At 40.8% G+C, this 11969-nt stretch overlaps 1 protein-coding gene across 2 annotated transcripts in view; it reads left to right on the forward strand.

Moving 5' to 3' along the window:
- LOC115368881 (protein FAM222A-like) overlaps nucleotides 1–10589 on the forward strand; it is a 28488-nt gene extending 17899 nt beyond the window's left edge. For both annotated transcript variants that reach the window (XM_030065294.1, XM_030065295.1), the window contains exon 3: nucleotides 6637–10589. In XM_030065294.1, the coding sequence (XP_029921154.1) occupies nucleotides 6637–8054 (1418 nt within the window). In that variant the 3' untranslated portion in view covers nucleotides 8055–10589. The remainder of the gene's footprint in view (nucleotides 1–6636) is intronic.
- The last annotated feature ends 1380 nt before the right edge of the window (nucleotides 10590–11969 follow it).

The raw sequence follows: 11969 nt of genomic DNA on the forward strand, positions 1-11969 counted from the left end.
TCTCTCTCTCCTTTTGTTCCACATGGAGGCGTTAACCCCAAAGGACATTAATATTAATGTATCCTTATATGGGCACATTGATATGAAGAAAGCTGCTGGTACTGCCTCTTAATGGTGATATTCTTTAAGGGCACTGGCCACTGCAGAGTCAGTGTCTGCGTCCAGCATGGCTGAACGTTTGACAGTGGAAGTGCAATGCTTCAAACATGACTGGCCGGTTTCAGACTGAGGGGGTGTAACTCATAGCCTCTGTATATTGTGTGTAGATAGTGACACAAATGAAACAAACAGGACCTGGACTTATGATTAGCTAATGTTAGTTCAGATGTCTGTACTCTTCCCAATCACCAGGTAGTCGACTACACAAGCTTGGCCTGAACAGATGAATGAAGGCAGGGCCAATTAATAACACGGTTGTAATAATTGGGCTTATTGGGCCAACTGTGTGCATAGAGGGGGTTGTCATGGTAACAGAGACAGGTTTTAAATGTGTGTTAAACGTGCTGATGAGCTTAGCCTCCGGTTATGAAGGTAGGCTAGAGCATTTCAAATATCACAATCATCGGTGTGGTAAACATGTATTTGTGCCTGCAGTGAAGCACAGTGGTGTAATTAGCAGCCAGCTGCATTTGCCACATTACTGGTGAAGATCTGAAACTTGTAAACATGGCATCATACAAAAATGTCAATGATAAGGTTTCAGCATAACATCAGAGGCTTCAGGGATTTGCTTGGCAGTTCAGCCTGTATGTATGGCTATTAACATGGAATATTTTATGAATGTCTGTTTTATCTTGTATGGGGAGCATATCCAGTGGCCCTTCTGCTGTCGTCCTTGTGTTGGCCTTTGGGGGTACATAAGAGCTGTGCATCAGGAGAGAAGCCGCAGTGTGGAAATGCAATGAACTTGTCAAAGTCCTGTTTTCAGCCCTGCCTCGGGGGCTTGTTTTGCCCGTAAATTAGTGATTAACTCAAACGGCTGAAAAAAACAATGAGCTCTCCACTCTAATCTGGGGGGAATTGCTTTAAGTGTGACCATGGGAAAAAGATTAGCCAACTTAAAGTGACAGCAGGCATTGAGTGGGATTGTATGGGGGTGGAATCAGGGTTATGCAAGACCATATACACCATGGTATAGTGAATACATGGTGTTATATTTCATCGCTCTAAAGTGTTTTTATGCTGACATTTATAAATCTCTCTTGTCCTCACACAAGATACACATACCTGCAAACACACATACACAAACATACACACACACACACACACACACAAGAAAGAAGTATGCCTTTACCTGCTTCTTATGGTTAATTAGGCATAGTGTAAATTAGAGTTTAGGATTGGCCCCCATTCCCAACTCTCTTTCCAAAGACATCCCCTGTATGGAAACAGGAAATTAGGATTAAGGGTTTCCTGTGAGAGCAGTCTAGTTTGTCTCGTGGTATTATAACATTCACCGCTAACTAGTGGGACCATTACAAACATCAGTCTAGGTACTTTGATGGACACATCAATGTCTTTACTCTAATTCTTCAGAAGAAAATGAATACGCTCTCGAATTGCCTCATCCAAAAGCAAGTGGAGAAGAGGGTAATGGAGTGAATTAAAAAAAAATGTCAGCACAGCATAATGCCTTCAGCCAAGGCTGCCCTCTAAACAAGTGATGTTAGTGTATATTCAGTGATTTTTGTTTCCTTTCTTTCTTTTTTCCCTGGCAAATAGAAAGGACTTGAGCTTTTTCTGTTCCTATCTTTCTCTCAGCACTGAAGTGTGAAACAGTGTGCACGCTGCAGGTTCAGGGTGATTAAGTGCTTAAGGTCAGACCACTAATTATCTCCTCTCTGCCATTTCTTACCTAACACCACATAGCTGTCATTTCCGTGTTGTCATGTGAGCAGCCTCATATTCATGTCCATTGCTTAACTCAGATTGAAAACATTGCATGTTCCCATTTGCGATTACTGTGCCTCATGATCAGAGTCTAAAGAAACATAAGAATCCGTGTCACAGTCTAAGAAATGTTGATAGTGAATTCACATGTTTTTAGTTTATGGTAGGTTTGAAGTATTTTATCTTTTAACTGACAGATTCATTTACACTCAATGGCCACTTTATTAGATCCACCTGTACAATGTAATGCAGTTCAGGTCAACAGCTCTACCATAAATGATAGCTTTTAAGAAAGTTTCTAATGTTCAGTTTTTGCTATTAGAATTAGAATAGTAGAAAGAGCTCTCAGTAGAATGCAGTCCAGTCCAACAGCAGCACTAACTATGAGCTCAGTGCCAAACACAAGTGAATGAACACCTCTGTTACTGTGACAACAACAAAAACTGAGCATTATAGTCAGCAGGAAAGGAAACTTTATGGCAAAACAGCTGGATTGGATTGGATTAGATTGTACAGGTGCTGTTAAAAAAGTGGCCACTGAGTGTATATCTATCTATCTATATATTTCATTTCTTTATTTATTTTGCCCATTGGGAAATATACAAGTCATGCTTAGAGTTTGTACGTCATGATGATTAAAATGAAATAACATAAATCAATTATTAATATCAGGTATAGGTAAGGAGCAGCAATGTTTACCTTGTGAATTTCATGCACTAAATTGCACAAAGCATAACAAGAAACCAAGAACAGAAAGCACATTAACTTGTACAAAATAATGTATTGATTTATTCATTCATTTTGTGAAACAAGTGTAGAAATTTGTGGACAAAAATCTGTTGTGTAAGCAAAGGTATAAAAGGTGTCACATGAAGATGCCACATGTTTACACAGCTTTCTGCAGCACCTATGCACCATCTGCTGGTTAAAATATGTGTAAACACTTCACCTTCATGTGTCATCTCAAAAAAGAAAGGGCGTCTCCATTAAGAGTTTAAAAAAGTCAGACATTTCCATACAAACTGACATTTGTCACTTCATTGATTAGATAGATTGTCATTTGCTTTTTGTCCACAGGTGCATGGCCCTTCTTTCAGTTGTGAACTGAATTTTAAGTTTTATTTATTTGCACGTGTAGAAAAAGACAACACATAAACTGCCATGCACAGGAAAGGTCAGGAGGCCAAGGGCTTTTATTTTATCTTCCCTATTGTGCAAAATCATCAGAATAAAAAATATAGTAATGCAAGGAGAGACAGATAAGGCAACAGTTCAACGGAAAAAAATAACTTAAAAAGTAACTGGCCAAAATAATGTTAATAATACTAATATGTTAATAATACAAGTAATAATCAGATCAGTAATCAATCAGAATCCAATGCTTTGTTGATCGTCACGGGAGAATTGGACAATAATAGCAATGATAATCATGATAATAATAATAATAATACCTAAATGAATAAAATAAAGACAAAAGAGCTCTTTTAATATTGGTATTAATTTAACAAGAGCCTTAGCAATTAAAGGTAAATGCTGCTGCAAAACATTTCTCCTGACTTTATTTGCACACCACAGAAACTCGAAACTGCATTTTGCACGGTTATTGTCTAAAAATTGTATCGGACAAGAAAGTGGAGCCACAACAGAGAAGAGCGTCCTCGCCCATTAATTGAGATGCCCCAGATTCATCCTGTTTGTCCCACTGAAATTTGGTTGTTGAGTATGGCCAGTGGTGGGAAACCTCCTCCATGCCCAGGAAGTCGTGAAACTTGAATAAGCTCACTTTGTTAACTTAGAAATAGAAATAAAAACACATAGTCCAGGCTCTTCTCTGGACCAGTACAAAGTGTTCAAGTGCAACTTAAGATAGTGATATTGAAAAGATAAATAGGTGAATGCTATGTGTGGAGGACCTGTAGCCTGTGAGGTCTCAGTACTTCCATATTAATTTAGCCACAGTGGGTGCTACAGCTATGTTGTGTCTGCATGGCTCACACAGGGATGTAATGTTTGCAGTAGTGGAGCTAGAAATTTGACCATGGGGTGGCAAAGGGGTAGTGTGGGGTTTTGGCAGAGTGGCTCAGTGGGATGGTGGATAGATCAGGCAACCTTCATGTAAATTAGTTTTACTTAGATTGGAGGTGAAATAATAATAATTACCTACAGCTGCTCATGAAAAAGCCTCTCAATGGAAGATAAGATAAGGTGAGATGTAATTTTATTGATCCCCCTGGGGGGAAATTCAATTTGATGCAGCAGCACATGGGACTGTAGGTAACATCAAAGCCAGAAATTTCCATTAATACCTATACATCAACAAGTAAGTAAGGAATAAAATAAAATGAGATGAAATAGGAATAACAGATCCAATAAAATAGATCTGTGTGGATATAGATTTGCTCTATCTGTGTGTATATACTGTATGGAAAATCCCAACAAGCTGTGGTTCTAGCCACTTACAGATCTAAATTTTATGTTAACAAGTTTTTAAGTCCTGGTTCTGAAGCACAGCTATGAATGGGAGTGGTAGCATGCTGTGCCTCAGCTCCTCAATGATCCTCTCTACAGAAAGCTCAAAGCTCAACAAGTCCAAAGCTGGACCAACAGCTGCTGCTCTACTGGCCACAATTAGCAATAGAATCACGAAAGGTTTCCCAAAGAATTATAGCATATTATTATTATAGCATAATTTACATGATGTTACATACTAATCTAAACCTGTAATTCCCACTACGGGCACTGCAAAGCTACCTCCTCCTAACATCAGATATCTTGCAAATCAATTATTTTTGGTTAACGGTAATGCGGTTCTCCTTTCCTAAAACGGATTTCATTTTGTCTTTGGTATTGTGGGGAAATCTTTAATCAGTGGAATGGAGCAGACATGAACTGATCCATTGTATCAGAATCAGAATGGCTTTATTAGCATAAGATTACTTGGGTTGCCAAAGCATTTACAAGCCCTTTTTTAGAACTGATGTGACATGTACATAGAGTAATACAAAGAACTTTTTTCACACTAGTTTGTGACACTTTTGTTTCAGGTTTCCTTTGTTTGTTTGTTTTTTTTTTATTTATTTGTTTTTTGGTAGTACACGCTCTTCATGCCGTTATGCCAATGCTAGTGTATGATAATGCTAGAAGTCGGTTTAAGTTGTTGCTAAGCCCATGAGATCATCTAAACTCCTTTCAGGTGGACATGGCCCTCTCCTCTAACAGTTTTAGCTCATGGGCTTATGAGTCAGTTCATGAGCCCAGTTTCTGCCCTGGCTTCAACCCTTCACCTCGTTTCTCCACGGGTGGGATTATGTGTGAGACCACAGAGGAAGGGCCTCCCATCTTAAGGTCGTGTAGACATCTGTTCGACATCCCAGATGTCATTGTTTTTTATGGTAGCACTATGCGACACATAAAGGAGCTATGTTTTGATGTGGTGTATTTCTCTGTAGAATTCACTCTGGGACCATGGCGCCGGTCCTTATGCTCCGCTGGGAGATTGCTGGATGGATTGAACACTCCACCTTACCTCCTTTTCTCCATTTTAAACACCCAATTTATTTCCTTCATGAGATGGATCTTGTAGATTGAATCATTTTCACAGTTGGGGGCTCACTGTAGGCCTGAAATGAAATGAACTCCCAAATCAATTTCAAATGGGAACGAGTGAGCTCTCCCCTGCATAGCTGGAATTGGTTTTGTTATTGAAAACGAAATGGAGTGTTTTGTTTTTATTTTTCTCCCTTCCCTTTTATTGCAGATGACTGCCTTGTTCTCTGGCTGCTGTGATTTCCGCTGACTACAGTGTGATCTAGGTTAATTTCAGCGCTTTTGCTTTCCATGTCAGGAATTCCATAAAAGTGTCATTCTGAAGGGTGGTGGTAATTTCTACCAGGTGATTTATTGTTGTTAAATGGAGCGCCTTCTCCACCTTTCCTTTGTTGCTGTGAGTTAAGCAGCCATGAAATTGCCTGAATAATAGTGTTTAAATCCAAACTTGGTTTGTCCCCTCAGCCTTCCTGCACACCATTCAATAGTAGTCGTCTTGGTGATTGCTCTTTTGCCAGCTGCCTCAATGTGTTCCTCACAGTTTAAGTTCCAGGCTTTTACAGTAGAGTCAGTTTGGGTTTGTAAAAGGATTAAGTGGAACCAAATTTCACAGCTAGGCATGGCCTGCATTGAATGATTAGGAAGGTATTGAGAAAATAACAAAGGGGAGGTATAAATAAGCTATAACTTATAAGTGTATATAAGTTATAAATTATTAGCTAGACTAAGGAGTATTTGATTCATGGTTGCAAAAGTTGCAAAAACATAATTGGTCTCAGGCACCTCTGGCAGTTTCTTTCCACACTTATCAGCATCAGCTTCCACCTGGCTCCTCCCATGTTGGTTTCATGGTTAAATGTCAGGAAATGAATCTCATTGGAGCCACTGTAAAATTAGTTCCTCTCTCCCCCCTGTTGCCTCTGCCCATCTCCTTGATTTCCCTGGGCAAACTAATTTTGGATTGAAGTAAGTCTGAATTAATTTAATCAAGCATTGATCAAACTGCTGGAGGTGTCTCTACATGAAATGAGTTTGAAAAAAGATACAGATGTCTTCTATTACTCCCTTAAATGAAAGAATGGGACAGTAGGGAGTGGATGAGACATGAGGTTAATTTGGGCTTCATCGGATTATTTATCATTGCTTTTTGGTGCATGCTCGGTGGTATTGACTATTTCTTACTGTCTGCTTGTCCCTCAGGTGAGCCTGCTTCCATCACTTCTCGGTACCCCTCTCCGGCAGAGTTGGATGCATTCGCCCAGAAGACAGCCAGCAGCCCCTTATCCATCAAAATCTTTCCATCGAACATCCGGGTGCCACAGCACAAACAACTTAACAAAACAGTCAATGGTTTAGACACCACAGGCCAGCGTTACAGTCCTTATTCCAACCCTTACTCAGGAGGCTACCAAGGTTTGTTGGCCATTGTCAAGGCCTCTGTGGTGGTCAAAGGTGTGGTGAAAAACTCTGAGGGCAAGAGGACTAGACATGCTTACACTCAGACTGCAGTGGCACCATATAATAATTCTATTAATAATGGCTACACAGCTACCAGACAAGGGCATAAGGCCTATCATATAAGTTCATGTAAGCCTCCTGATGTGCCCATTGAGACGATTTGTTCTAGCGCTGTAATGTCCTCTGGAGATCACAGCCTGCCCCCCCAGTCTGAGTTGGCAGAGGTTCAAAGCCTGATGAGGCAGATGAACAGAGTTCCCCACCGCCAGGCCCTGCAGCTGGGGGGAGAGGCACAAGCCAGCCCGTCTCTCCAGGCTGTGGCTGCTGTGGCCCACTCCGATTCTGACTTTGTCCTTGGAGTGTCGTCCCAGAGCAGCCTGGCGTTCTCAGGGGCAGTGCTACCTACCCAGAGTGCAGACAAAGCCAAAGCTGGGTACCTAGATGAAAGAGACTACACCATGTGGCAACACAAACAACAGCAGCATCAAATTCAGTCACAGCAACGGCAGCAGCACCATTATGAACGTGGGACACTGAGGATGTACGGTGTCTGTGCTCAGGGGCACAGAGCAACAGAGTCGCCCGAAACATGCCTCCCTTTGGCTTGTTCCACACAACTGTCATACAGGCCACATCCCACCAGTGTAGGCACTAATGGGGCTGTGCAGGAGCGGGTCAGTGCCTCCCCTCTGAGCTGCGCTGCCATACATGGGGGATTCTCTGTTGGACAGTACTTTGCTCCCCACTGGGACACTGCCCTGACCACCCCTGACAGTGACGGCTATACTTCTCAGGAGCTGCCAAATGGTCCTTCTATGGGCAGGCCTAGAGACATGGGGCTTTCCCGTCCTCATCCCCATCCCCACCCAAACCACCATCCTCACCACCACCCACAGCATCATCAGCCCCAGCTCCACCCTCTTCCTCATGCCCAGGCCCACAGCACAAACCAAAACCTCTGTTGTGGGCTGCCCAGCTCAAGCCTGTGCCATGCCTCAGTACTTAGCAGCAGCCTGCAGTCTCTGGAGTGCCTGATCAGTGAGATCCACCCTCCCTGCATCAAAGAGCGTATGCTGGGCCGTGGGTACGAAGCCATGGGGATGCCTCAGCTTCTGGAGCACCACCAGCAAAACCATATCCAGCTCCCTGTCTACAGATAGGACAGGGTGCTGCCACACAAAAAGGCGCAGAAAAGAGAAAGCTTTGATAGAGTATGAAAGTGTGTCGGTTTAGATATACCATCTGAGAATGAGACATGCCTTTTAGTTGGTGCATGTGTTTGTAGACGGCTATATGTAATACGCCCGAAGAGGTAAATGATAATCATGACTGAAGATACAGGTTTGTTTTTGACTTTTAATTTGTATATTTTGGATGGCCATCAAATATGCCTGCTGTTCCTCACATAATATTACTGCTGAGCACCAATTCAGAATGAGCCACGCATTACGTTTAACATCACCTCAAAAAGGCTGTAAGTGATCTTCAGGCAGTCCCTGTTAAGTCTGCAAAAGGGCGGAAAATTTCAAGTAAATTTATGGGAACTTTCCAGAAAATTTCCATGGGAAGTTAAGCTGGGGAATTTTGGAAATTGTGTTTTGTCATAAGCAGACATATGTGCAAACTAATACTGGATGTCGTCCGTGGGCTCAAATGTAGGCCTAGTCATGTGGCCTCGGTAGTCCTGCTGCAGTGTGCAGGAATCTAGAAATGATCTGTGCATGGGATGGAGGAATGCACAGTGTGGAGCAGAAATTCAACTGAATTTGCCTTAAATCTGGTTGTATTAATCAAGATTATGCTGCAAGAAGTTTCTCAAGTACATTTAAGTTCCCTGTTGTAGGCTAACCTGCAATTTTGCAAATTTCCAGTTTATTCCTGTAAATTCCCATACATTCACGGTAATTCCCCATGGAAAGTTTCTGACTTTGAAAATTCCTGGAATTTTGCAACCCTAGTCCCTGTGCCACCCCTACATTATTAGTCAGAAATGAAGGCTTCTGTATGTAAATGCCTGGTTTTACTTTCTTTAACTCAGTAATCATTGATACCATTCTATAAACCTGAAACATCAGCCAAGGGGGTATTCCACAAAGCAGGATTAGCAAATTAACCACATAACTTTAAAAAGCGTTTGAAAATATCTTCTGAAATTTTACTTACTATTGGCAATAATCAATATGGATGGCATTTTTCTAAACTTAATGGCTGAGTTTGTTTTACAGACTCAAAGGACAGGATATGACCTAATCTTTTCCCCAGTTATCTGGCAAACTTTGTAATCCCTCTGGATAGAATAACCCCCTGGATATGAGAAGGTTTTCTGGTAATAGCCTTTGTGAATATATTGTATATTTTTGCAATTTTGAAAACAGATCTCTGGCATCTTTTTTTGGTGGTGACATTCCTTTATTACTAATTTGGCTTTTAGTTGTCTGCTGCTTTGTTGATGATTTTGTTTGGTCGACTTTAAGTGATTACTGTGTTAACAGCCATTCCACAGGCCACCCACTGCAACATGTGGCAAAACTACTGGCAATTGTATGGCTTTACATTTTTAATATTTGTATTAAATGTGACTGCGATGGGTTATTAAGTCTTCAGACATACACCACCTTTAAGTAAGTTAACATCATAATTAATATAATGGAGTGGTGCTCAGCTCAGCATTATAAACACTGATGCATACCCAGATCATCACTGGCATTGTAAGGAGAAAACTTTGTGATATTAAATTTACAAGAAAAAACTGAGATGTTCACTGAGATTAAAGTGGTGAATTTACATGAAAACCTCAAAAAATTATGAGAAAAAACTGAGATTACAAAGTCACAAATTTACAAGAAAAAAAATGCATAAAGTGGTTTTCTTCTACTGTGGGATTTAGTAAGAGGGAAATGCTGGTGGTTTGAGCCCAGAATCACGATTCAGAAGAAAACAATATTGTGATTGTGGCCTAAAATCAGCATGATTTCCTTGTTCCTAAATCCCATTGCAAAGTAGAATTTGATGAGGTCATCAGCTGCAGGCCTGATACACGGCGAGCAGCAGCATCTGCAGAGTGTGGCTGATCCAACCTTGCAAAGTGAAGGCATGTGCTTCTTTCTTCAAAAAATAAAAGAGAAACTGTTTTTCATTTCTCTCATAAATTTGTGACTTTATGATCTCAGAATTTTCTAGTTTATTTATCATAAATTAAAGACTTTAACAACCCCCCGCCCCCATGATTTTTTTCCCCCTACAATGGGCCTAACAGACCATTGTAGAAAGTATGGTTATTCAGTAGTTGTTTTTTTAATCTTTGTTTTTCTGTTGTTGTTGTTTTTTAAATCAAGCATATTTGACTGGAAGGTTGGGACATTCTTTCACAACACCACGGTATCTTAGAGTGTCACAGAGGAGAGCAGGCCACCCCAGTCACTGACAGTATGTTTCTGTAGGGCTATATACCTGATGGTCTGACATGTATGACTGAGTAGTTATTTGTGTTTCTACACTGGTTCTGTAATACTATTTATTTATGTCAGCCTGTTCAGTTAAATGCAAAACTGTCTCCATGATTAAGTGCAATTATGATATATGAACAATGTGAGCCCTCTACATAGAGTATGTTGTTGAAATAACTACATTTGCAATGTATGACCCTAATCCCTTACCCAGTTTGCCTATTCTTAGGATTGTCAAGTAAATCAATTTTTCTAAACTCTACAATTTTTTGTGTCATTACATTATTACTGATCACACACAATCCCAGCATGCAGCCCTGGAGGACAGTTTATGTTTATGTGATGGGTGTTCATGTCTGATTAGTCAGCTGTGGAAGGATTTGTGGAGAACATTTAATATGGTGCATAAGTTTTGTATAAGGTCTATACCGGTTTTATTACCAGGGGATGTGAGATGGAACCACTAACAGTGGGAGAGAGGGATGGGTCTTTGATGTAGTCATGCAACTCATTTTATTTTGATCCATCTTTTCACCTCACAAGTTTGATTTAAGCGAGTCCACATTCTCTGGAATAAGTTCGACTTATTCATCCACAACTGTTTTTATGTTGACACAAGTTGGAAGAAGCAATTTAATCATCACAGTGACTTAATCATGATGGTAAAGATGGACGACCAAAGCTTAAGGCAGAAGCCACTGAAACCTTCAAAGAATTACATATGGAAACATCCAGGCCTTCTTTTCGTCTCACGGTGATTTAGCATTTGTGTTTGAAGAGCACATGCTTTCTTCAGGATAAATGCACAGGAAAATATGTTAGTAACACTGTTGCATTATTTTGGATCACAGCAAAAATTCTAACAGAAACACAAACACACACCTTTGCTTAATAGCTGGTGTGAATGTTGAAGTTAGGAGCACTATTGGAAATAGAATTGGTACTTTTAATTTGATGACCTCAGTGCAAATAATAAATATGTCAGAGCTGTGCATCTTTGTCTGGATGCTGAGTGGCTCTGTTACTGAGGCATTTACAGATGAGTTCCCGTCTTTATGCCCGTTGTCTCCTGGCTTCGCCTGGGGCCTTTCCATCCCATATATCAGTGTGTCCAGGCCTGCTCGCTATGCTGATAAACCTACAGGATTACAGACATGCTCCTCCTGCTCACACTCACAGAAGATTAACTCTTGCTGGGTTCTTCTGGGAGAACGGGCACGAGGAAGAAGAACTGGTCTACCCTCTAGAACACAGTATAGATAAGAGGGGAAGACTACGCAGAGTGAGGAGAGAAAGGAACAAGTGGGTGGTTGATCTGGGGGATTAGGTTACACGAAGAAGAACAGACAATTTCCCTGCAGTTCCTGCTTGGGTTTGTTGAAATGACAGTATTGTTCGGTATCAAGCACTGAGTTTTGACTATAGTCCAGTAGCAAAATGCACAAATCTAGTCTTCCAGATTCAAATGACATTATGAAACATCTTTGGATTCTGGAAGAAGACAAATCTTACAGGGGATAACTCTTAAGGTGGATGTACTATACATCTTTTTGAAAACAAACTCTTCAACTATTGTCAGTGGTCTACATAGCAATTTCATTCCAGTGCTAACATAAGACATACTGTGAT

This window comes from Myripristis murdjan, chromosome 12 (genome assembly GCF_902150065.1).
Source record: "Myripristis murdjan chromosome 12, fMyrMur1.1, whole genome shotgun sequence".
Lineage (NCBI taxonomy): Eukaryota > Metazoa > Chordata > Actinopteri > Holocentriformes > Holocentridae > Myripristis > Myripristis murdjan.